At 44.1% G+C, this 27,249-nt stretch overlaps 1 protein-coding gene across 23 annotated transcripts in view; it reads right to left on the bottom strand.

Moving 5' to 3' along the window:
• WNK1 (WNK lysine deficient protein kinase 1) overlaps positions 1–27,249 on the bottom strand; it is a 110,044-nt gene that overhangs the window by 16,077 nt on the left and 66,718 nt on the right. For 8 of the 23 annotated variants that reach the window (XM_077935135.1, XM_077935134.1, XM_077935136.1 and 5 more), the window contains 16 exons: positions 25,971–27,179; positions 23,373–23,450; positions 21,352–21,495; positions 19,884–20,357; positions 18,324–18,599; positions 18,133–18,186; positions 17,561–17,661; positions 16,244–16,406; positions 14,891–15,007; positions 13,842–13,988; positions 13,466–13,523; positions 13,167–13,304; positions 10,309–11,711; positions 7,940–8,023; positions 5,707–5,793; positions 4,164–4,233 (listed from right to left, as the gene is read on the bottom strand). In XM_077935135.1, coding sequence (XP_077791261.1) covers positions 4,164–4,233; positions 5,707–5,793; positions 7,940–8,023; positions 10,309–11,711; positions 13,167–13,304; positions 13,466–13,523; positions 13,842–13,988; positions 14,891–15,007; positions 16,244–16,406; positions 17,561–17,661; positions 18,133–18,186; positions 18,324–18,599; positions 19,884–20,357; positions 21,352–21,495; positions 23,373–23,450; positions 25,971–27,179 — 4,603 coding nt within the window. The remainder of the gene's footprint in view (positions 1–4,163; positions 4,234–5,706; positions 5,794–7,939; positions 8,024–10,308; positions 11,712–13,166; positions 13,305–13,465; positions 13,524–13,841; positions 13,989–14,890; positions 15,008–16,243; positions 16,407–17,560; positions 17,662–18,132; positions 18,187–18,323; positions 18,600–19,883; positions 20,358–21,351; positions 21,496–23,372; positions 23,451–25,970; positions 27,180–27,249) is intronic. The other 15 variants (XM_028746610.2, XM_028746624.2, XM_028746626.2 and 12 more) reach the window with 8 other exon arrangements.

Below are 27,249 nucleotides of genomic sequence, written 5' to 3'. Positions count from 1 at the left end.
GTGACAGAGACTTGGCTGGATGAAGCAGATGGGCCTGTCCTTGCTGCTGCTTGTCCACCAGGTTTCTCTTACGCACAGCAACCCAGGTCATGTGGGCGGGGAGGGGGGGTTGCAGTGATTTTTAGGAAGTCATTAGTTTGCACCAGGCGTCCTATTGGGAAGACCCAGTTTTCTGAGTGCATGTTCTGGAAGTTGGGCAATAGGGGCAGTACAGGATTCCTTTTGGTGTACCGACCTCCCCGCTGCACCAAGGATTCCCTGTCCGAGCTGCTTCAGGTCGTGGCGGATGTTCTCCTGGAGACACCTAGCTTGGTCGTCCTAGGGGATTTTAACATCCATGCCGACACGACCTTACAAGGGGCCGCTCGGGACTTCGTGGAAAGCATGGCCTCCATGGGGCTGTCCCTGAATAAGTCTGGCCCTACCCATAGCCGTGGACATGCCTTGGACCTGGTGTTTACCTCTATGGATGTTGGTGATCTGACACTAAGTAAAAGCGAAACGAAAGAAGTGCCATGGTCAGATCACTTCCTGGTGCAACTGGACTTCTCTGCGACCCATCCCCTCTGCAGGGAGGTGGGACCAATTCGGATGGTCCGCCCCCGCCACCTAATGGATCCAAATGGTTTCCAGAGAGTGGTAGGGGATGCTTTATCCCATGTTGATGGCCTTTCAGCCGATTCCCTGGTGGCCCGCTGGAATGTGGAGTTAACCAGGGCTATTGACTGTTTGGCTCCGAAGCGCCCTCTCCGATTGCATGGAGCCCGGACAGCCCCGTGGTTTTCCACGGATCTGAGGGCAATGAAACAATCGTTGAGACGGCTAGAGCGCCGGTGGCGGATAACTCATTCCGAATCTGACCGGACACAGGTTAGAGCTCAACGTCGAGCCTACCAAGTGGCGATAGCGACGGCGAAGAAGAATTTCTTCACCGCCTCTATTGCATCTGCAGAAAACAGCAGCAGGAGACTTTTTCAGGTGGTTCACAATTTAGCGGAACCACCTGCAACATCGGGGCCCAGTACGGGCCACATGTTCTCCTGCAATGATTTTGCAAAGTTTTTTGCAGATAAAATCGCTCAGATTCGGGAAGAAGTAGACTCCACCGTGGGAGCAGGGCCGGGGCGGGAGAGTGCTAGAGTTCTGTCTAGTCAAGTTGAGTGGGATCAATTCCAATCTGTTACCTCCGAGGATGTGGACAGGCTGCTTGGACGAGTGAAACCAACCACCTGTCTCCTGGATCCTTGCCCATCCTGGCTTATAAAAGCTAGCCGGGAAGGACTGGGCGATGGGCTTCGTGGGGTGGTGAATGCTTCCCTCCGTGAGGGAGCCTTCCCAGACCCGCTGAAAGAGGCGGTTATTAAACCGCTTCTTAAAAAAACATCTTTAGATGCGGCCACGATGGCCAATTATCGCCCAGTCTCAAATCTTCCATTCCTGGGCAAGGTGATTGAGCGAGCGGTTGCCGAACAACTCCAGGCACGCCTGGAAGAAGCGGACCATTTGGATCCCTTCCAGTCGGGATTCAGGCCTCATCATGGGACTGAAACTGCCTTGGTCGCACTGGTTGATGATCTCCGGCGGGCTAGGGACAAAGGTGAGAGCTGTTTCCTAGTTCTGCTGGATCTCTCAGCGGCGTTTGATACCATCGACCATAGCATCCTTCTGGACCGTCTTGAGGGGCTGGGAGCTGGGGGCACTGTCATACAGTGGTTCCGCTCCTTCCTCCTGGGCCGTGTTCAGAAAGTGGTGGTGGGGGATGAGTGTTCAGACCCCTGGGCTCTCACTTGTGGGGTGCCTCAGGGTTCTGTCCTCTCCCCCATGCTTTTCAACATTTACATGCAGCCGCTGGGAGAGATCATCAGGAGGTTTGGGCTGGGTGTTCATCAGTATGCCGATGATACCCAGCTCTACCTCTCTTTTAAATCAGAACCAGTGAAGGCGGTGAAGGTCCTGCGTGAGTGTCTGGAGGCGGTTGGAGGATGGATGGCGGCTAACAGATTGAGATTGAATCCTGACAAGACAGAAGTACTGTTTTTGGGGGACAGGAGGCGGGCAGGTGTGGAGGATTCCCTGGTCCTGAATGGGGTAACTGTGCCCCTGAAGGACCAGGTGCGCAGCCTGGGAGTCATTTTGGACTCACAGCTGTCCATGGAGGCACAGGTCAAATCTGTGTCCAGGGCAGCTGTTTACCAGCTCCATCTGGTACGTAGGCTGAGACCCTATCTGCCTGCGGACTGTCTCGCCAGAGTGGTGCATGCTCTGGTTATCTCCCGCTTGGACTACTGCAATGCACTCTACGTGGGGCTACCTTTGAAGGTGACTCGGAAACTACAATTAATCCAGAATGCGGCAGCTAGACTGGTGACTGGGGGCGGCCGCCGAGACCATATAACACCGGTCTTGAAAGACCTGCATTGGCTCCCAGTACGTTTCCGAGCACAATTCAAAGTGTTGGTGCTGACCTTTAAAGCCCTAAACGGCCTCGGTCCAGTATACCTGAAGGAGCGTCTCCACCCCCATCATTCTGCCCGGACGCTGAGGTCCAGCGCCGAGGGCCTTCTGGCGGTTCCCTCATTGCGAGAAGCAAAGCTACAGGGAACCAGGCAGAGGGCCTTCTCGGTAGTGGCGCCCGCCCTGTGGAACGCCCTTCCAGCAGATGTCAAAGCGATAAACAACTACCTAACATTCAGAAGACATCTTAAGGCAGCCCTGTTCAGGGAAGTTTTTAACATGTGATTTTACTGTATTTTTGGTTTTTATGGAAGCTGCCCAGAGTGGCTGGGGAGGCCCAGCCAGATGGGCGGGGTATAAGTAATAAATTATTATTATTATTATTATTATTATTATTATTATTATTATTATTATTATTTACACTAAAGTTGCAATGGGAAAACAATGACCTATTTCCTAAGGCTGTGCATGCCTCCCCCTCCAAAAAAACTGGGCTAATGTGGGAAACACCAGGCCCAGATCCAGTCCCAAATCAACTGGGGGAGTGGAGAGGAAAGGAGCAAACTCTGCATCTCCTACCTCACCCCAGAGCAGGAGGATTTAATTCTGCTGGGAGCTGCTCCACAGGGAGCACACTGGCAGAGCAGAGCTGAAAGTCAATGGGACTGAAACCTCCTGTTCATGGGTGGGGAAAGAGACACAGCGCTCGCTTCCCTCACCATCTGAGGGGGTGCCGTAAAAGCAGAGGCTGGCAAGGAAGATGCAGTGTGTGTTCCACTTGAAAGGCCTCAAGGGGCAGCTGGGTGGCAGCAAGGAATGGCACAGGTGGGAGAAGCCTGAACTCTCAAGACCCGGCAGCATCCATGGGATGTGCTTGGTGCTTGCTTAAAGGGTAAGATAGGCAGGAAGGGAACTTGTTGAGGCTGATGATGGGAGCAATGAGTAGTGTGGATGGAGGCGGCAGAAGCCAGACCCACTGTAGGCACTTTCTTTATAGGGCCTTGTATGGCAACACAAATCCCTGTTCGGTTTCAGCAGAAGGAGCTGCTGGTGTGCTGGAGGAAACCAGGTAAGATTACAACAGCAAGAGAGACTTGCAAAATGAATACTGTTTTAGATGCTTACCAGAGAATTCAATCCTTCAGGGGTCAGCTTCCCCAGCACATTCCCTGCGGGGAGTTTGCTGGAGAAACAGACTCCCTGCCTCTACTGCATCCCAACCAATGCCCCACTCCCTAAAAGCCCCAGATTGTTCCAGGCAGCCCAACCTGGCTCAGTCTGGCGCTTCCTCTACCCAACTTAGGATTCCCCTCCTCCCTAACTGGCCCAATTCAGTTCAGGCTTCAGCCAAATCTGGTGCACAGCCTGAATATTTGCAATGCCTGAGTGACCACAGTACAATCAAATCATTGTTAAACAGCAAAAGGGAATGTGCTACCCATAAAATCTACTGGGAAAAGAATAAACCCTACAGATCATTTTAGTCACTGCTTAAGAGCAATCGTACTTTCACCCCGTGTCAAACTATCCACATAATCACTTGGGTGTTTTTTAATTATTATTCATTTGTTTTGAGGTAGAGTTCCAAAAGCCAATATTTTTGAGATTATAATCCTTTTGCACAGGATTCATGAACAAACCTCTAATATAACAAACAGCAGACAGCAAGTGTTCTTGTTCAGACATTGTTCATTCCAAAAGGTTCTTACCAGTATTTGTAGGCTGTTCTGGTGCAGATGCCATTCCAGTAACCGTTGTAGAAGCCACCGATGGCAGAGGCTATGAAAAACACAAACAAACAAAATAAAGTTCACCAGAATATTCTAATTTCCTTTTCTTTTTTAAAAAATCCAGGGCACTAATTTGCCCGTAGTTATTCACGGGATCACATCAATTCTCTTAAGCTTCAGATACCAAAGCAAAGCACTGACGAGTATCCACTGTAGCAAGTCAAGGCCTCTCCTTAAGCAGCCTTTCCAAATCCAGTATTAGATTATGCACGGCCATCCTGTTTCAAATGATTCTGCACACACCACAGCATCTTAAAGTTAGGGAGGGGAAACCCTGAAAAAACAGCTTTGCTGTTGCTAATACAGTCGAACCTTGGTTCTTGAACGCCTTGGTACTTGTACATTTTGGCTCCCAAACACCAAAAACCCAGAAGTAAGTGTTCTGGTTTTCAAATGTTTTTCGGAAGTTGAACATCCGACGCAGCTTCCACTTGAGTGCAGGAAGCTCCTGCAGCCAATCGGAAGCCACGCCTTGGTTTTCGAATAGTTTCATGAGTCAAAGAACTCCCGGAACAGATTAAGTTCGAGAACCAAGGTTCCACTGTACAGGCCTTATATTTCATATAACACAATTTGTTTTTCATACAACTCCATTGCCTGTTTTCATAGTTGGAGAAAATGCTAGTTCTCACTGAGATGGTAAAGTTGTGTCTGGGCTGCAGGTGGAGGTTCACGTGACTGAATACTATTCCACACGCAAAAAACTTCAACACAGAAAACTTTTTAGGAGGGAAAAAATGAGTCTTATAGTGCGAAAAATACGGTATATATAAAGAGTAGAGAATGGTGCCTGTAATTATGAGGAGCATAGCATAATGTAGGGCCTGAACATACACAGAGGAATACATAGACCTCTACATGTATAAATGGAGTCTAAAATAAGATATGTGGTGCCTATTTTATACTGAAGGGGTAGTAATCATGATTGATTTGAGCAAAATCTGGAGGGCAACTATCACCAGACCCAGCCAGCATGGCCAACAGCCGGGGTTGATGCAAGTTGTAGCCAACAATATCTGGAGGGTAGTGCATTGACCACTCCTGCTTTTCCATTTAAAAAAAGAACACAAGAATCAGGTTCAACCACAACTAAAATACTACAAAACAAACAGTATGGAAACAGGCAATGAACCAATGACACCTTTGTTCTAAGCCAATAATCTATTTTGTCCCTGGAGCCTCCACTCATCATAACTGCAAGAGACAACTGCCTCTCCCAATCTCTAAGCAAAGAATCCTGCTTCCTTCGTTAGCCGCATAAATACTTGTACTCCAGAGCTTGTGGTGGGCCAAATGAAACCAACTGCTTCCTGCTCACCCCTCCAGCCCCTGGAAATGAATCTTGCAAGTTGTAAGCCCTTAGTAAACATGTCCCTTCTGCCCTGGGCTTCCATCACACAGAAGCAGTGCAGACGCAGATGGGCATGTTGAACTTTTTGGTCACTAGTTCAGCAAAACTTACACCGGCAGGAGCTGATGTTGTTGGGACATTTTCTGGACTCAAGGCTCTTCTCAACTGGGCATCCAAGTCCTCCAGAGGTTGCTGGGACTGCAGGAAGTAGGAACAGTTAGCTGTTGCCCCTTTAAACCTTGCTATACATGTAACATCTAAACTATTTTGAATTCTACAACAGAATTCTGAAGTGACATCCAGAAAATGATTAAGCAGAAGACCACAATATTATCATCTTTTAATCATAGAACATTCATGAATGTGACTTTACTTCACCATAATGTCATTTACGACAACATACAATGCAGCAGTCAAGCTTCTCGGAAGCTAATCAAAGACACAGACACAAAGCCTCCTTCAGAATAATCCTGTGTGGGCACCTTGGAAACTATTTTATTGGGATAAATGTTTGTAGCCAACAGCCTACTTTAGGTGTATAAAGTGAACTGAGAATGGACTGCTGCTTACATGATATATACCCAGAGTTGAGGTGCACTAAACTTTCAGAGAACAGTTATTTCCAGTTTTCAACAGCTATATGGCAGGAAATAAGAGGAGAGATAAATGGGCACATTGTATGGTATTCAATTATGCTTTATTCAGAGTAGAACATTGAAATTAATGGACCTAAATTAGTCATGTTCATTAATTTCAATTGGTCTATTCTGCATATAGCTTAGTTGAATTCCACCCTTAATACAAACATCTTTGAGCCAGTCAGGTGACTGTTGAGATGTCAGTTTCCCATAATACTCTGGGCTACATTTTTCTACCCATCCAACATTTAACACACTGTCATTTACAAAGTTTCCAAAAGAATCACTCCTTACTGCTCAGTAGATGTCTGTTGAAAGCAAACAAGCTACATGATGTTATTATATGACCAATGCAAAAGTCAACTACAATCAAATCCGTTCAATCCATGTCTTGGCACTTCAATAAAAACCTCCATATAAACCAGTTCTTAGCCTTCATAGGCAAACACAGTTGTTTTATCTACCCAATAATCTAGGAATCAAAGGAACCAGCTCATGTGCATTCATTAAATTTCATTCTTTACACTTCATCCATCTGTTTCAGACCTTGGAGAACATCTCCATGGATTCATTTTGTTTCCCCAAAGTACTAAAATGTAAGAATCTGTCTCTAATCATACATGACCTTGTATTGATGACTCCATACCTCAATCAACTTACGACGGAAGTAGAATATCTGCTATTAGGCATGCAATGCCATATAATATCAGACTAATATTTTTGAGATGTTTCTTTCTATCATGTTTGTAGGACAAAGCCTAGAAATTGCTCTCCAGATAGGTATGAAACCCATTACAGACCATTGTGGAAAGGAGACATTACACTTACCCAAAGTGTGCCTCACCTTACGTTTCCTACAACAACTTAAGCATGGTTAAAGGTAAAGAGACCCCTGACCATTAGGTCCAGTCGTGACCGACTCTGGGGTTGCAGTGCTCATATCACTTTAATTGGCCAAGGGAGCCGGCGTACAGCTTCCGGGTCATGTGGCCAGCATGACTAAGCTGCTTCTGGCGAACCAGAGCAGCACACGGAAACACCGTTTACCTTCCCGCTGGAGCAGTACCTATTTATCTACTTGCACTTTGACATGCTTTTGAACTGCTAGGTTGGCAGGAGCAGGGACCAAGCAACGGGAGCTCACCCCGTCACGGGGATTCGAACCGCCGACCTTCTGATCAGCAAGTCCTAGGCTCTGTGGTTTAACCCACAGCGCCACCCGTAATCATGGTTAGCATTGTGTTATAAAGGAATAGTATGAAAACAGAAAGAGAGGCCTAAGTAAAAGTATAAAAATATACCTTTAATTGCTATAATTTATTCAGGAGTTTGTTTACATATCCAGCCATGAAAATATCATAGCAGCATTGACTGATGAGGTGACTAAGGTTAGTTTAGAACAGGCATCCTCAAACTCGGCCCTCCAGCTGTTTTGGGTCTACAATGCTGACCCCAAGAAAGTACAAGTAGCTTTAAACTAGTGCTCATGAAGTTCAGCAGCTTTTATTTCTTTGTGGGGCTTGCACACTGGGGCACAGCAATCTTCAAAGGAAAAAAGGAGTATCAAATGAAGAAACCATTTCAATTTTTATAAAAGAAAAGGTTACTCGGTGTAAAAAAAAAAGTGTAGAAAGAAGTAACATGCAACAGAGTTTAATTTAAACATGCTCTTTGAAAAGGGGAAAAAAGAGAAGCAGATATAGCACCTGAGTTAGTGTAGGTCCTGGAAAGGGTGGCAGCTGCTCACTGGCTGGAGTGCCAGCTGGAAGTTCAGAACCTACCAGTGGCCCCTATGAATAGATGGTAAAATTCAAGTTCAGTCACAGAAGAAAAAGATCGTAACATCATATAGAAAAAAGAAAACTCGCTGTAGAAGCTTTAATACTGAAGGAGTACCATTAACAAAATAGAAACAAATTTTGAGACAATGTGCTTTGACTCAACCACAAATAGCATATTATCCGTGAAGATGGGGATATGCTAAAACATGGTCCAGCACTCGGATGCTTTGCCATCTTTTTCTGACTTCCCATTTCTATAGTGTTGCCCCTTCTCTGCTCACTATCTGGCAACTGCTTGTCTCTCACTAACACTTGGTACAGATTTCCTACCCTCCTACCTGCTACTGGATTGATAGTGGGATCTGGGTTATTTGACTGTAAACAAAGTGCAGCGAAAGCTATTAGAGGGAGCACAACCAACCCCCGTATTTAACGGCAGTTTAAACAAGGCAATACACAGCCAAGTTTTCACAGAATCATAGAGCCATTAAAATGAATGAACGTGACTAAGGGAGCAACTAATTTCAACAGGTCTACTCTGAGTAAAACTTAGCTGAATACCACCCAGACCAGGTAAAGGCTCTCAAAGGTCAATGCCAGAGTTGCCTTTATACTCATTTCATACATGGACCATTTTTCTACTCATGATACCTTCCTATATGAAAACTACTCTACGCAGAAGTTTGTAAACTCATGTGGCAGTTTTGTTTTGTTTTGTAACACGTAATACTGTACCTAGTTTTCCAGCAGACTAATTGCGGTCCCTGCATAAAATAGTGTCATATATGATATAGCCCCAAGTGGAGGAAAATACTTTTAGCAGTCTTCTCCAAACAATTCTTAAGATAACGCTGTTATCTCAGATACTGATTCATGAGACATAGTTAGGCACAGCAAACATTACAGAAACCCACAGTGCCTAGTATTACAATCTTATGGCATTCATGCTTAGAAACCTATTACCATTCTACAACAAAGCATCTGTTGTAGCCATTTTGATAGAAACTACTGAATGTGTATTATTGTTTACACACCATGCTATACTGAGAGAAAAAACCTCTCTTCCCATGCAAGTAGTTTGCAATATGGCATGTCTCAAGCCATCCTTTGATGCACAAGTACATTCAGAAGGTCTGGCTAGCTAAAGTAAGTATTTGTGGATTACGGTTACTGTAATTATTTGCAAGGCTGATCAACCAAAAGTGTAAAAAGGAGCTATCAAATGGACTGATGGTGCATGTTTGGGTTTAGTTGGATTCATAAAAACTAGCAGTCTACTGGGTGTTTTATTAAAAGAAGGTTGAACATGCAAAATGCAAGGGAAAACTCAGCTAAGTTACCAAAAAGTTGTTAGATAAGAGGCAGTAGAATGAGGCACATCAGTCTCATAGCAAAGTTAGACAGAACATTCCAGCGACTTCCGTATGTAATAATAGAAATGAAAGTTTAAAAGGTAAGGTGCGGGTTCTCTGAACACTCTCTCAACTCCCTCTTAAAAATACATAGCTGTACAAATTTCAGTATGGAATAATCACTGTGTACAGTACTTTTTGGAAACATGAATGAACTGAAAGTCAGTGCTATCTACTTTGACACTGGGCAGTTTTAGGAAACAATTGACTCTACACAATCTGATACAAATTTCTGTGAACACCACAAATCTTTTAGCCATCTCTTTTCCAACTGTAGTTTCCCCTGTGGAATTTATATTGATGGCACAGCCCATGTTTATCATAGGACTACAGTTAATATGGCAAGTGTGCCATCAGACTACAAAACCTACTGCATACTTTGGCACTTAATATCTTCTCTATTTACTGAATAGTACTGAAGTACATGTCACAAAACAGGCCTCATGTGCCCACCCAAAAACAGCTAACAATGTGTGTACATGCACGCTCCACATGCATGTTTCTTGTTACATCTTAATAAATTGATGCTCAGCAGCAAACTGCAACAATTGTCTCAATGTTGGTCAGACGTTTGCCTTGCATTTGAAGAAGGTGCCATGGCTATTGGCCACCCAGAATGTGAATTGAAATGAAAACAGCCCATGGTGCTGGTGATACATTATTTCTTCCTTGTTTTGTACACAATGAGGCCATCCAGAAGTCATGGCAAGCACCAATACTTAAGAGGTATGCAAAACAAATGGAGGGAAGAACAGCTGAATTAAAGCACTAAATGCACAGAACTGGCCATGGAAGGAATAGCTAAAAGTTCCAGGTCAGTCTTAGAAGGCTCCTAGCTTAGGATATTTTAAAACGCATTCATAAGGCCACTGGATTCCTTACCGGTGCCCTGCTAAGAGGTGGCTTTGAAGGAGGTGTCCCTGATTTGGCTGTTGCTGATGCTGTACTGCACGTTGTAGTAGTAACACAAGTGACTGGAGTGCCTGCTTGCCCAGGTGTGGCTACTGGAGTCGCAATAGGTAAGCCTGTTGGACCAAGAATCAAACTGGCTGGTGGTATACTGGTACTTGCAACAGGTGCCGCAGGTTTTGTGGGCGCAACAGCAGTGGTTGGCAAGCCAGGCATAACTGTAGTCTCCACCACCAGTGATGTCTCCAGGGATACCGATGGGTGAGCTGCTCCAACACCACCATGCTCACTGAAAAGGGACCGGAGCTTTTCTTCCAAAGTCTTTATGTCATCTATGCCGGGTGCTTTGGGTTGACTGTCAACATCCCCTTCCAGGCAGTGAGTATGAGGTTGATTGGCTAATGGAGCTGGTTGAGGCTGACTATGTATTAAAGTCTGCTGGACTGCAGGGACATTCGTTACTGGTTGTGCCAATGGCAGAATGCCAGGTAATACTGGGGTAGAAACAGGACCTGCTGCAGCACCTAAGCTAGATGAGGTAACTGTGGGTGGGATGGGTAGTGGCTGCGAGATAGAGCTAGATATGCTTGATGCTACTGCAGAAGATATAGGTACAGAAACAGGCGCGGGCAGTCCACCTCCGCTGACTTGCTGTGGTTTTTCCGGTGACTGTTCGGTTTTTGACCTTGGCTGCAGCACACTAACTACCACCATTTCAGCTAGGCTGGGTACAGAGCCGCTGGTGTTCAACTGAGAAGGCTGCGAAACCACGCTCTGTGCCGAAGACACAGGGACCGATGTTTGAGAATCGGCCGGGGCAGCACTGCCAGCACCAACCTGTTGAGATATCGCAGTTGGTGCCACAACTCCCGATATTGTAATGCTAGGCCTTGTCGTTCCGGCTTGTGGCAATGTTAAAGAAGCAGGGGTGCTAACACTAGGAACAATTTCCCCAACAGCAGAAGCCACCTGGGGTGCAGTTGTGGACAAAGAAGCAGGTGCACTGACGCTGGAAGGCACTCCGCTAACTGACTGTGACTGCAACCCTGGTGGTGGAGAGCTGGAGCCCGGCAATTCTTCACCCGACGGAAGCCCTGCTGTCACTTTTTCTGTTGACTGAGTTGTTGGTAAAGAAACACCGGTGGTGGAAGGAACTGAGGCAGAAGGAGCAGGCACTGATGTTGGTGGCAGCCCCCCATTCATGCTTGAACTTAGGCATGGAAAAGGTGGCACAGCCTGGTTAAAAACTGGGGGGGCTGTGCTTGGTCCTTCCGTCGTCTGAGCATGCTTAAGCTCGGAGAAAGCTTGTTGCAGACTGAGTGAAGATGCAGAGTGAGAGAGATTCATTCCAGGGCCATGAGATGGAGAAGCAGCAACTGCAAGGAAGAGAGGCAAAGTCAGCTTCTGTGCAGAAACTTACTGGGTAGTAGTTAACGAAGTTTTACTCAGAGTAGTAAAGGTAAAGGTACCCCTGCCCATACGGGCCAGTCTTGCCAGACTCTAGGGTTGTGCGCTCATCTCACTCTATAGGCCGGGAGCCAGCGCTGTCCGCAGACGCTTCCGGGTCACGTGGCCAGCGTGACAAGCTGCATCTGGCGAGCCAGCGCAGCACACGGAACGCCGTTTACCTTCCCGCTAGTAAGCGGTCCCTATCTATCTACTTGCACCCGGGGGTGCTTTCGAACTGCTAGGTTGGCAGGCGCTGGGAACGAACGACGGGAGCGCACCCCGCCGCGGGGATTCAAACCGCCGACCATGCGATCGGCAAGTCCTAGGCGCTGAGGTTTTACCCACAGCGCCACCCGCGTCCCTAGTTACTCAGAGTAGCCCCGCTGAAATCAATGGGCCTAACTCGGATTTCTGAAAGATATCAAAGGTCATAAGTACTTTCTATAGCAACAGATTTTTGCACTGACTGCATCTTCATTTTCTACCTAAAGGAAACTTGGGGGAAGGAGGGACACAGCAGCACAATTAGTTATTTTCCTGATTCCCCTACTCCCACAGGTTTCAGCAATGGTGAACTACCACAAATTCAAGTCACTGAGGCTTATAAAGGTACTGGAAACAAGCATATATATGCAAGATAGCTTATGGATGCAAGAGGCAGCTAGGTACCCCTTTATGACTAGGAATCCTAATTTTCTATTTCCAACAGTATAACTTTCATAGTACTGCACACTCAAATAGATGGCAACAGTTTATGCCATGCTAATAAAGAAAGAAGGTAGGTTTACTTTCATTTTACCTATAGATTTTTACTGCAAAGATGGGGAAACTGCAGCCCTTCAGGTGCAGCTGATCTACAACTCCCATCATCCTTGGCTCTGTTAGCTGGGGCTGATGGGAGTTGGTGTCTAACAACACCTGGAAGGCCAATGGTTCCCCTTCTTTGATTTACAATATATTTACAAGCCACCCTACAATAAAGTTCTCAACGCAGCTCACAATAAACAATAAAACCATTCAAAATTCCAACATAAAAATTACAAAAGAGTCAGATGAAATAACAACATGTTAAAGCTACAGCAAATTAAACCGCCTGGATTTTTTTATTTTTTAAAAAATGCATTTGCTTGGTGCTGACACCAAAGTGGTCACCAGGCAAGGACATTCTCTCCCCCACTAGCTGCAGCTCATTTGGCTGGAGAAACTGAGAAAGGCCACTGAAGAACCCAACACACAGGTAGGCACACATGGAGAGAGACATGCCTTTAGAAACAAATAATAAATTCATTATTGATACAAGCCCTGTAAAACTGTTTCCTTGAAATCCACACATTCTGTTAGTGGTAAGAGCAAGGCTGTGTTGGGAATGGTGATTAACTCACTTATATCAAGCAGCTCACTTTCTGATGGGATAGAAGTGAAAAATCTCTGTTCTCGTAACCTACTTTCGGGTACAGGGCTGACAATAAACCGTCTTCCAGCAGAATGGACAACCTGAGTCAATGAGTTAGGAGGAACACCTAAAGTAACAGAGAAAAATGTAGGATTACAGTTGTGCAATTTCCTACTGAGCTATGTACAATCTACCACACGGTCCTGAATCATGCCATGACTGTCTTATACTACACCTAGAATACAAACCAGCAATAGAAGATTGTTAAGAGAATTCAATAGCCCTTACCTATTCTTTGTGGCATAGAAGACACAGGATCTGGCTGTTTGAAGTCTCCATCCAATTTCTGCAACAAATGAAATGATTATTTTTCTGCATAATCCCAGCATTCGACCACTAAATACACTGATGGCCATGTCTGGGTGAAATGGTAAATTCTGGTTTAATTCTATGTAAACCTCCTCTGGGGCTTGTGAACTCCCTTCCGCTTACGCGGCCAAGGAGAAGTCATTTCATGGCTTTCATAATTTCTTTATCGTTAAGACTTCAGCTCAAGTTGATAGATAACTTTTGCCAAGACTGCTTGTTGGAAGAAAGAGCAGTAGAAAGACGCATAGACCTTGTGGCAGAAGGCTTGAGTGCAGGCAGTAAAATAAACCCTTACCTGGTTATGCATACTGTCCATGCTCTGGTCACCTTCTGGTTCCCCACTTGCATCCTCGCTGAGCATTTCATCTGCCTTTTCTATGATGTCACGCACCTGCTCTACAAATGAATCTCTCTCCATTGCCAAGATGAATTCATTTTGCACCTGCATGAAATTTCGAATTGTGGTAAGTACAGACATGTCACCTTCCACTCACCTGAGAAAGTAACAGCAGCAGTTCAGGCGGAAGCACCAAAAGGAAAACTATGCAGCACTATGGCAGTTACAGATGCTGCACTTTCTCTCCTATCCTAAAAAGGAAAACTGGCCTTCCAATCTACAAGTACTAGTTTGAACACTTTTTGTAAATCACTTGGAGTCGTCTCACTCTCTCTCTCTTTTACAATCAAGCGGTGTATAAATTTTATGAAATAAAAAAATAAACTGGTGAGATAGCGAACTCAACCATGCCCAGCTTTTGTCACAGAGACACTCGCCACATATGATGCTTTCTGTCTTCTGAAATAGTGACCGCATCTCTTGCAGTGATAACAAGAGGGAGGGATGACCAATCTAAACAGAGGATGAGCAGCTATATTCTCAGTAATCATGGAGTTTACTGGGGGCCTTCCATGATGTTACTTGGCAGACTAAATACTTTGTATATCATTTCCCAAACATTACAGTAGTTATGGAAACAAATATTAGAGGTATGATTTCCCCCCAAAATAAAAATATGCATTCTGCTTTTGGGCTAGCCAGTTGCTGCTTCCGGATCATGGCCCTTGAGTGCAGAACAGTTGGACAATTGTTTGCTTGAAGAAATGATAGTTCTGAGAAAGAAGTTGATTCATGTCTTCAACTGTTTGATTTAAGCAAGTACTAGCCTACACACAGCAACTTCAGACATTTGTTAACCAGCAAACTGTGGCAAACTCAGCAGACAAATTACAAGAAAACTGTGCTAAAAACAAGCACTTGGAGAAAGCAAATTCAGTAGCAATTAAATATTTGGTACTGAAGCTAATATTTGAACACAGAATTAAGCTTCCATCTGAACTGCTTACCATGATAGAGGCTATTTCCTCTGGATTGTCACCGTCCAAGTCGAATTTGAAAGTAACCATTTTTCTATTGTGCGTTTCTAACTGGCATTCCACAACACGGTCTCCTTTATTTGAAACCTGGAACACACAATTCTGTTATTCAAGATGAGAAGTAAACAGAATGGAAGAGAATGATAGCTGTAGATGGGCTGGGAGAAATATAGAGAGGCAGGAAAATACACAGATGAAATTATCAACAAGCACCAGGGGTTTGCCCACAGCCATAAAGGGGCTGAACAAGCCATTCAGGGGCATGGGGGGGGGGGGCTTGAATTCAGTCTTCTCCCATAAAAGAGAAATTCCATCTATTACAAGGGGGCAGAGTTGTCCGGTTCACACATAACATGAAGCCATGTTTTATTAAACACAGGCCAGTAGTATACTTATGGTGCATTTAGTGCCAGCGAATCAGCATCTGAAACCATGATTTGTTACTGACTTGCAAACCTTGGTTTCTTTTAAATATGGCTTTGTGTTATGTGTGAACTAACCACCTTCCTTGACCATGATTTGCCTGGCCTCTCCACCCCAGAAGCTCACCAAGCTAGAAAGGTATGAGAGCAGCTGGAAGGAGGTGAACCTGGGGAAAACAAGCAACGGTTTGATTGTCTATGTGACAGCTCATAGTTTGTTAAATGAACCATGGCTTAGCGCTGTGTGAATAAGGCCATTCTCTTCCCCCCCTGCCCCCCCCTCACACACATACATACACAATCTTAAAATATGGTGGAAGCTTGATGAGGACACGGTAGTTGCACAACTCAATATATGCCAGCTTAAGCAAAACAAACAAACACACAGACACACAATAGTATAACCCAATGTTAGAATTTAAGACAGAAAAAGCAGCACAGGAGAACAATTTGTCAAGAGGTTAGAACAGTGACTGAATTCAGATATAATGAGAAACCTTGGTTTGTTGTTATGAAGAGGGGCAGAGACAAGACTTTGGCTCATACACTCCCTCCTCCCCTTCCTCTGCATGCAAAGTGAGATATGAAGCTTTAGATTCTACTCAATAGCAAACCAAAGCTTACCTACAAACCTGGATCAAACTATACTTTATAATGTTGGTTTGAGCAAATCATAGTTTGCTGTTAACTAAAACGCAACATTTCTAATCTCCTCCCCTTGCATAAAGCCAATATTTTTGCCTACTCTAATAAAGATAGTTGAAACTATGATTTAGTGTTATGTCTGAACCACCCCACTATGCACTAAAACGGAGGTTTTAAAACACAGCGGACTGATTCAGATGTAACACTAAACCATAGTTCAGCACTATACAGTGCAGTATCACCAAAATAAACTCACATTAAGAATTCTCAGTTTGGGACGTGTAGTCTTCTCATGCCGAGAGCGGCTGCGCACTGACTTCCGATAATGCCGTTTCGTAGTCCTCCCTTCATGTCTACCACTAGATGCTGGAACACTTTCATTGCAGTCACTTAAGCCTGAAGCAACATCTGAATGTGCACTACAGAAAAACAAGTAGGGAAAAAATCAGCCATCTTTTACCTGTAATCCCACTCCACCCCCTTCTAGTATCACTCTCAGCAAATCAAGGAACATAAGTAAACTGCTCTTTAGAAAATTCTACCACTACATGCTGATAAAATGATTAAATCTGCACTAGTGAAATGAGGCTCAAATATGTTTTTTAATTAGTCATTAAATGCCTCTCTTGTATATTTCATCAGGAGTTTCCAAACTGTGGCTTATGGACCACTAGTAGTCTGTGGTCTTCATTCAGGTGATCCACAGCATGTTTGTGGATTTGTGGTTGAACAGGGGAAACAGTACTTTTCATTGCCTTAAATATTCATAATGTATTGATTATTAATTGTATGTTCATTGCTTCTTTTATTTCTTATATTTTATATTAGTTATAATTCCATAGACTTCAAATTGTAATACACGCAACCCCCCCCCCACTTTACACGCATTCAGTATGTGTGCAACTGCGCACATGTGCATCAAGCCAAACTCGCAAGGGATGTGTGCAGTAACTCAGAACATAACCTCGCAAAAATGGAGGGTTGCCTTACAATAATATACAATATGTAAGAAATACAAAAAGCAATTAAATGCAATTAAAAAAATACAACATCTAGTGCAGCACATTACAATGGCTATAACAAGCATAAAAATAATTAAGTAGTTCACCAAGACCCTCACCAATTTTCAAGTGGTCTGTAGGGGGGAAAGTTTGGGAATCACTATGCTACATGCTTTAAGAAAGAGTCACCTTTTGAGTCACTGCCAGGAAAGACATAGCCTATTTTTAATAGGGTGCTGCAACAGGTAAGGTATAGTTAAGTTAGGACATTATGAGGCTGGTACAACTAATGTCTGATCAGCCTTGCTGTAATTCAGGAAAGGAGTAATCAGCTACAATTAGAGATGGGTAACTTGTGACCCTCCAGAGGTCTCATCAGCCTCAGCCAGCATGGCTGATTGTCAGGGCTGATGGAACTAGAGTCAAACAAGTTCCATGCCCCAGCTTAGATGTCAAGGCAGATGTTAAGAATTCACATGCGAAGAGTCCACCCAAATCAGAAACAGATTAACAGAAGCACCACGTCTGTAATGATAAATATCCAAGTTGAAATGCAATAATTTACTATTTACCTATCTATTGAGGAAACCAATGGGGTTGATTGTGAAGGCTGCTGCTGCTGCACTGGTGGTTGAGTCTCTGCAGGTGCTGTTTGAGTAACTCCAGAAGTACTCTGCAAAAGATAAAGCATTCCCTTCATGCATCTTGTTAAAGAGCTCTTTTTCCAGCCCCATCACAGTCCATCCATCTAGGTAACTAGAAGCTGAAAAGCACACTGTTCTCTCTAGAACATCTTAAAGCATCTAAACATTTCAAATTTTTAACCCCAATTGAGGTTTTCGTGCAAATTTGAAACAAGTTGCCTGGTGAAAGTCAACCATTTTATTCACTACATGATGGTGGCACTACAGCTTGCCATGCAACCAGAAATCTTACTAGCAGAATGTGCAACAGAGAAGCCAATGCAGAGTGCAAAGTCCATTCAAATCTCCCCCAGCTACAGCAAGGCTGCAGGGAACACGTTTGAGGAGAGATTTTTTTTCCAGTGACTATTGAGTATAGCATGTCTTCAATACAACGATTGGCATTACTAGCCAGAAGAGAAGTGCTAGCAAGTGTTTTGCATCTTGGGAGGCCCACTCACTTCCCAACAGCATAGCCAGGGGCAACAAGGTCTCCACATTGGCATCACATTCTGCTGTAAGAGAAATTCATTTTGACGATTAGCACATGATTCTTCAGCTTGCTACCCCAAATGGAAGTGAATTCAAAATTCATGCCCTGAAACTCAGTTTTCAGAATGCACACACACAGCAACATGCATAGTCCATTTACCTCTAATGCTGTTTGCTGGGAGGCTGAAGATGAGACCTGCTGTGCTAAACAGGAAGCAGGCTGTGGCACTTGAACCTGTCCGCCTAGACTGCCCAAAGAAACTAAAACATTCTGCTCCACATAAGGCTGTACCATTGCAGCAAGATAGCCTGGCTGAGCCAGTACATCTGTGGGTAAGGGAGGGGATAGTACTGCAGAAGGGAGGCAAGCAGAGGCCACAGAAGAAGCAATGTTTGAGTCTCCAGTATATTGTGCTGGTAGCCGAGGTGGGAAGCCCTGCGATAAATGAGGAAGCCAAGTTATTGTAATTTAGGGGAAAACAGGGGAAAACAGTATGAAACAGATAGGAAGGAGGGGAAAGCAAGGCAAGCTGCATAGGATTTTTAACCCCCTCCTGCCATGAACTCCTTAGATTTGTTGCACAACTTCCAGGGTTCCTTATTTTATAAAGGAAAAAAGCCTACTGCCTTGGGGTCAATGTTAAATCCCAAGCCATCATGCACTCTGGAACAGCACTGCACCACACAACTAAAGGGACCTTAAAGCAACCTGTGTACTAAAAAGGTCCTCCCCGTCCTTTTAATTATAAATGCTCCATCAAGTTACCACGTCTGCAAAGAAGCTGTCAGATGACTGGGTCCCAGTCAAGTCAGAGCGACAGGGCTCCATCTCTTCTAATGCCTGCTTCCCAGTCTCTTTCCAGAGACAAAAAGACAGGTTTCACTTGTTATTTATTTTTGTTGTGCTGTCTACTGAAGACAAGTTCAACATGTTTCCCTAAAACTGGAGCATGGGAAATCTGTTTGCTTGCCATGTGTATATCATGGTGCTTCTGTATCTTCCACATTTAAGTCTTGTTAAGCTTTTTATGATGTGCTCCAGCTGACAGTCAAAACTGCCTGGCCAGCACTCCAGCAAATTATCACTGCAGCCTGGCAATCTCATAGCTTGAATCTATTAACTGAGATGAAACTCCTGATTTGCTAGATGCCCTCATCACACCTAAGCATAAGGTAGTAGTGGAATGGAGAACCTGTAGCTTCCAAATGTTGCTTGACTGCAATTCCCATCGTACCTCATTGGCCCTGCTGGCTGGGGCTGATGCAGTCCAACAACTTCAGGAGAGCTACAGGCTCCCCACCCTGCACTGGTATTTGAGTGGGGAAACTGTGGCCCTTCAGTGATCTGACAGTCATTTACATGTCAGTTGACATTACTCTTCCAGCTCAGTTGGTTAGAGTGTGGTATTGATAATACCAAGGTTGCAGGTTCAAGCCCCATATGGGACACCTGCATATTCCTGCATTGCAGGGGGTTGGACCTCAGGGTGCCTTCCAATTCTATAATTCTACGATTCATTCCTCAGTAAAAACTACCAATGCAAAAACAAAATACCATTACTAATCAAATTTGGTTTGAAATCAGGACTTTCCCTTGTATACGGAAAAACCATTTGGCCTCTCCTTCCAAAGACTGCAAGTAACTTTTCAGGACATCTTAGCGGACTCTAAAGCACCAGAGGAGCAGAAGAGAGGGACTCTTTCTTGACTGCCACAATACCTGGTACACAGCATCTGTAGGTGGAAGTGGTACTTCAGCAGTTTGTCCAAGTGTGGCTGGCAATCCCATGGGCTGAACAGATGGCTGTAGAAGATGTGGGAGAACCTGGCCGGACAGCTGCGCCACGGGCTGCAGAAGAGTTGGAAGCTGGCTAGGGACAACAGTTGAACCCACAGGAATAGCAGCTGCTGCAGCAGATGTGGCCAAAGTGAGCAATGGCTGGCTAACACCAGATGCCATGGAGATGGGTAGAGTTGGGAAACCAGGCTGAGCCACTGACACATGAGGTGTTGCTATGGGCATCTGAGAAACTGAGAACTGTGGATGAAGGGGAGTCTGTAAGGGCGGGCCCATAGGGAGAAAATGAGAGCCAATGGGCATGACAGGGGCAACTGAAGGCTGAGGAAGGGAAGGCACTGCCATAGGTAACTGTGTTTCACCTTGGATGATCGGCACTGGCTGGGAAACAGGAAGCTGGGGAGGTAAAGAAAAAGATAGACCTTTAAGGAGAAAGGTTGCAGGAAGCAGGCTTTTAATTGCATTAGTCCAAGAAAAGGGGGGAAATGTTTACACCACACTTAACAGGAGCAGGGAAGGAATATATTTGACAGAGTGGCTGGGAGGGTTACTTCCAATTAGCAATTTTTGGTGCTCTTTTTTGATGCATATCTTTAACATTTTGGAGAAATTATCCTTGTTATCGAAGGAGAATTTCAGGATGGAGAAACAAGGTCAAGACACCCAGCCAGATGGGTGGGGTAGTAATAATAAGAGTAGTAGTAGTAGCAGTAGTAGTAGTAATATATTATTATTATAGCATGGCATCAGTTTATATAGAACACACCTCTAATAACCCCTCATATGGTGGTAGGAGCCTGAGGTCAGGGGGAATTAAAAGCCACTCAGCCAACATATAGAGATACTCTTGTTAGTGCCAAAAAGCAGAGCGAGAAACGCAACAGGGAATTTTTCAGGAAACCTAAGCAAAATTGCCACAAAAATTTAGTATTCTGGGATTCAAAAGTATATACATCTACAGGACCAATCTGGAGTCAGCAAAAAGCCTCCAGGTCAAGGAGTGAAGAAGGGAGATGTGGAGAAAAAAGGAGACTCATCTTGAAGAGCACTCAGTGTTGGGATACTGAGCCACTGACCCCCTACACTGATTTTTAAAAAAACCCAACTATGCACACACACATGCACTCTCAAACAACACACAGGTTTTCTAACTTTTTCAAAATCAGGCATTGCATTTTAGACCATGACAAAAGTTGATGGGTTAAGTCTTCCCATTTAATACACTGATTTTCCTTATCCTAATACTTTCATTGTACTCTTCCAGACAACACATTTCCAACTAGATATATCTATATACCCTGTTTTGTCACATAAATGAAGGGGGCTTAGCTGCAAACAATTCAGGTAGTCCAGACAGAAGCCCTCCAGGAGCTAGCAAGTTGTAGTTTACCTGTGTCCCAGCTGCTACCTGAGGCACAGACATTATTTGTGCTTGCTGAGTAACTGGCTGCGATGGAGCAGCTCCACTGGAAACTGAAGGCTGCTGAACTTGGTATTGCCCAGTCTGTTGTGAAGAGGCTGAAGGCTGGGTGCTCTGTCATAGAAGAAAAAACAACAGCAGATTATTTACACTGGACAAAAACACCTTTTATCTGGAAATATTTTGCAGCAGTTGATCTTGTCTTGGTATATCTGAATTCCTGCTGTGTATGTGTGTATTCTAATGATAATATTTTGTTTTCAGATGTTCAACAGTACTGAGGTAGAGTTAGCACAAACTTCCTGAGAAACAACTGAAAATAAGCACAGCCTACTTAAAGGTCAAGGGACGTGGGTGGTGCTGTGGGTTAAACCACAGAGCCTAGGACTTGCTGATCAGAAGGTCGGCGGTTCGAATCCCTGCGACGGGGTGAGCTCCCGTTGCTTGGTCCCTGCTCCTGCCAACCTAGCAGTTCGAAAGCACATCAAGTGCAAGTAGATAAATAGGTACCACTCCAGCAGGAAGGTAAACAGTGTTTCCGTGCGCTGCTCTGGTTCACCAGAAGTGACTTAGTCATGCTGGCCACATGACCTGGAAGCTGTACGCCGGCTGCCTTGGCCAATAAAGCGTGATGAGCGCCGCAACCCCAGAGTTGGCCATGACTGGACCTAATGGTCAGGGGTCCCTTTACCTTTACTTAAAGGTTGGGGGGTGGGGAGGTGACACTATACAAGCATGTGCATGGTGGGAAGGGAATCAACAACTAGCACTCAGACAAAAGTGAAGTTCAGCCTTTCATTGGAACTTGGCTTAAAAAAATAGGAAGCTCAAACAAGAAAACTGTGATTTAAGGCCTCCTGGAAACCCAAACCAAACATGTCTTGCAATCTAAGTTCATAGGGAGATCTTGAAACACAATTTCCCAGTTCAAATAACACAGTAAACAGTGTTCTGAAGCCAGACATAGGAATAATTAATAATAATAATAATAATAATAATAATAATAATAATAATAATAATGATGATGATGATGTACCCTGCCCATCTAACTGGGTTGCCCCAGGCTACTCTGGACTCTGGGTGGCTTCCAACAGAATATGGAACACCACACAATAAAAACTTCCTGATACAGGGCTGCCTTCATGTGTCTATGAAAGGTCGTATAATTATTTATCCCTTTGACATCTGACGGGAGGAAGTTCCACAGGATGGGTGCCACTACCAAGAAGACCTCACTTCTCACAATGAGGGAGCAGCTAGAAGGCCCTCGGAGCTTAGAGGAGATACAGCTCAAGTTCATTGCTTGTTTTTACTTTTTGAAATCATAGTTCACTGGAACCAGGAACATTCTATCTATACTTTGCCAACAACTAATACCAGAAAAGTTTGCATGCAGAGCAAAGCTTTTTGAGAAAAGTTACATAGGAGCACCACATGAAATTGTCTCATGCAAGATGAAAGCTAACTGTTAAATGGGACTGATTTCTGCAGTTAATCATTTTCAACACATTAACAAACTTTCACCAAATATTATTTTGGGCACATTTCTGGGGAAAACGTACAGAATAAATCAAGCTAAGTCAAAGGAATGATAATCACCTATAACTTGGAAGCAGAAAAGTAAAATTTTAAAAATACAAATCTTAAACAAATTCCACAGCAAATCCCCAAAGAAATAAAAAAAAATGTACAAAATTCACTTTAGTATATGTTAACTTAACCATTACTCACCTTTCCTACCTAGAAACAAGGTAGCTGACTTCTTGTCCTCTAGATGTTGTTGAACTACAACTCCCATCTTCTCTGACCATTGCCTGTATTTGCTCATGGTGATGGGAGCTGGAGTCCAGCATCAACTGGAGAGCCATAGAGTAGTCCAACCTACTACCGAGTCAAACTTGGGGATAAACACTGAAAGCACTATAAAAAAAGAACTGCACTGAATATCCTCAACCTACAGAAATATATGAAAAACAGTTGCTCATCATTACCTGTTGACTTGGCTGCATTAGCTGGGATGATGTGCCAACTGATGAAGCATTTGAGGTTGGCTGCCCTTTCATCTGCGCCTAAAGGAAAAAGACAGAGAATCAGATTCTTTGCCAACTTCTGTACTGAAAATAAGCACCTGAACAACACTGGCCTGTAGTTAAACAGCCCCAATGAATTAGAACAGCATTCAATACGGACGCTTCAAACAAAGTACTGTCATTACAATGCATTGTTTTACAATGCATTATTTTTGTAGCATCTAACACAAGTTGCAAGTCTAAGTTCTGCATGATGCATTTCTACAATGCAAATCTCATCCTCGTGCAGTTTGTCAAAGATCTGCATCAGGCTACGCTAGCACAAGAGGAAACAATGAGCTGTAGTTTGGTTTAGCTCCATTAAATATCGGCATTTACAAGCAATATGTAATCTAGGCCAATATTAATTCATCTTAATAAGCATCATAACTAAGACTTGCCCTGGAATTTTGATTTCCAGCTAATAACTTCCCATTTTAATAAGTAAGCAAGGCACAATAATCATGAATGGATGTGAAAGAAAGAAAAGAAAAGCCAACTACCCAAACTGAAATGGCAATGATCATTTTTGAAAAATACATTTGCAGCATACTGAAATGTATACCACATTCTGGCCTTTATCTCAGTATATAATGGGAAAATGGTATGTACAAAGTGGAAAAATCAGAGCTAAAGCTTGTAATGTTGCAGTGACAAGGTTGAATAAGGTATACACTATTTGGACAATTACACAAAGAATTTGAAAGAAAAAAAGGTAGCCGAGAAGTTCATTTAGCCAAGTCAAACCTATAGGAACGTATGGTGTCAGATTGTTATCAAACAAGCATATTCTATATACGCTGGCAGTATGGTGGAAACATGGGGCAGAGCTGTGGGGTCATTTTGAGATGTGGGAGAAAATACTATTCAATTAGCTTGTGAGGTTCATCCTGTAAGGTTTGGATCTGAATTAAGTGCTTCTGTGGAATCTATTTAGCCTGTTTATGTTCAAGTTTCACCACAGAAACATTTCTCAACTTCTGCTGATTTCTTCAAGGAAATCCACAAAGGAACTAGTAAATACAGCATTCCCGTGTCTCAGTAATAAAAACTGTTCGTCCCCCCACCAAAAATGTGACTACTGTTCCTAAAAAAGGCTACTAGGACCCAGAAAAAGCAACAAGTTACAAGTCACCAATATAAAGTGAGTAAAGGAATAAAACTATTACATCACTAGTTTCACCACTGTTACTGTTACTGAAATGCTGCTATCAGTAAAAAGTGAGGTTTTGTTTTCAGAAAAAAACATTTACTTCCAAGACACTAAATACTTGCATGGTGCTTTACTAAAACACTGGACATACATTATCTCATGAAACCTGTAAAGAAGGTCAGCTTATTGTCCTCATATTGACAATCGAGGGCTGAAGGCAACAGTTTACAAGTGAGGCAAGACTGATGGATTTAGATATGTCAAACTCTAGAAGAAAACAAGCCACCGTTTGTAAGTCAACCACCACTATAGCTTCACCTTGTGGTCTGCTCTGGAGAGCTTGGATATTCAAGCAAACCACGCTTTGGCTAAATAAGCCATGGCTTAGCATAATGTATGAACCAGGCTATTGCAGTTTTATGACTGCAGAATAGTCCTTCTTCAATGTTACACAAAGTTTTCCCAGGGAGTTGTAAATAGAGTAATAAAGTCTTCCTTGGAGCACACTATCATTGTCTCTGTCCTACAAATCAAACAGGTTTGTGCATTTTTGCAATACTTTGAAGACTCACAAAATCTATTTCATAGACCACACAAACTGGTCAGCCAATAATTTTGCTGGACAGTCCCCTTACCTATTTATGGTGAGGACAGAATAAGCCAAACTCCCACACCTTCCTGCTATTACTGCTTATGAATACCCCTCTATGGTTGGCAGTTAGAAAACACACATCACGCAGGAGGGTGGTTTGACCTAGAGATTGTCACTTGTTGACCTCTGCAACAATAAGACAGACAAACCTCCAACTCTAATCAGTTCTGTACAACACAGTGTCTCTAACCTACAATAAGACCGAGAAAGTGCATGTGTTAAGAAAGGAGGGCACTACTTGGCACAGTATGAATATAGACTGGTACTGCTTTGGTTTGTGTTTATAGAGAACGGTTATTACTTCATCCAGTCTAGTACATCTTCAGGCTGTGAAACAGTCTCTGCATTTCTCTTACCTGAGCATCCAAGTGAGCATCAGATAAGTAAAAAAGAATTTTTTTCAACATTGTTAAATGACCAGCACTTGTTACCATATTAAACAGGCTCACACGACAAGGTTTTGACAACCATCAATACATACGACATAAACTGATCACAATGAGGGCTGCTCCTAGTAAGCTAGGACGACAGAAGCTTCAACAACCACACAATACTGTTCTAATCTCAAATACTGCAGTAATTTGCAGGGATGGAGGAGATTAAGGAAAGGTCGAAACGGGATAAGGAATACAAGGAGTTTTGCACTATGAAGTTGCGGGGGAGGGGGAGGGGTTTACGAAAAACGAAGTAATTTGGAAACATTTGTTCCTGTAACCTGAGGATAGAGTGTAGATGGTCCTGATGAAGCCAGTGCTGAGAAAGCCTGTTGAGATGAAGTTCCCTGGGGGAAGTGGAAGATGATCTGTGAATCCTGAAATGCCTTCTGAGTCAGCTGGGCAGCAGGCAGAGGCAAGCCTGAACCATACGATGCAGATACCCCAGTGGGAGGAGGAGAAAGAAAGTCACCAGTGTCTGAGGAAGTCAACTGTGATGAATCACTGGAGTATCCTGGGCTACCTTCGGGCCAGCTCTGTAAGACAGAACTGCCTCTAGGCACCATGAACTCGGAACCTAGGTAGCTGCACTGCTCTTCCGTTACAGGCTGAAGACGACCAGGCTGTACGGTTGTCTGAGGGGACTCCTCCTGGTTAAAATCTGTGGAGCCTCGACGATTTCTATAAACGCGCTGTGAGAGGACAGCACCGTCTCCTGCAGTTGCGCTGGGTGCTTGAACATGGAACTCAAACACACAACTTGCTCGACCGTCCGCACTGTGAGTGAGTATGGCAGGTGCAGAATGTGGAACAAATACTGGGTGAAAATTCATTTGTGTGGCATCTGCACTCAGTGGTGCTGACATACTAGATAATGGTGATGGTGGATTCATTCCAGAATCCAGTCTCAAGTTCTGAATCTGTCTTGCCAAAAATGGCTGCCCAGTTTGATATTCAAAAATAGAACTCTGTGGGGGGCCGCCTTGCAAATTTCTCTGTTCAGGAGCCTGCTGTAAGTGTTGCTCAGTCCCCTGGGGATTCTGGGGCACTGTATCATAGTGTTCTGGCAACTGGGACTGGTAGTGCATGCCCACTAAATACAATGCTTCTTGAGTCAACATGCTTGCAGCATCCTTTGAAGGCGCTTGTCCAGATCTGTAATCACTCAACCCTTGAGCCGAGTCAAAACCAGGGTTAGCCTGCATATGCTCCCCAGCTGTGCTGCTCATTGTCACCAGTCCCTCTGGTGTCCAAGTTGCTGGACTACCAACAGGGAGAACAAAACTCTGACCAGTCTTGAGCAAGGGCTGGAAGTGGCAGGTTTGGGCTTCAAGGATGGAAGTGCTCTTGCGTCGCTGAGAAATGGCCACCCGTGAAGGGCAGATGGGTGGTGGCGAGAAAGACACTGGCCGTTCATGAACGGTTGGAAAAAATACTTGGGAATCTGGGAACGTTGGGGTTCCCCCACACGGATGCACCATGGATTGAGGCTGTATTGACATGAACAAGACAAGTAATTCACACGTTATAGAAGCATATTAGCATGTTCAGCTCAATAGG

Source organism: Podarcis muralis, chromosome 10, assembly GCF_964188315.1.
Source record: "Podarcis muralis chromosome 10, rPodMur119.hap1.1, whole genome shotgun sequence".
Lineage (NCBI taxonomy): Eukaryota > Metazoa > Chordata > Lepidosauria > Squamata > Lacertidae > Podarcis > Podarcis muralis.
This window is presented reverse-complemented; position numbering and strand designations above follow the sequence as displayed.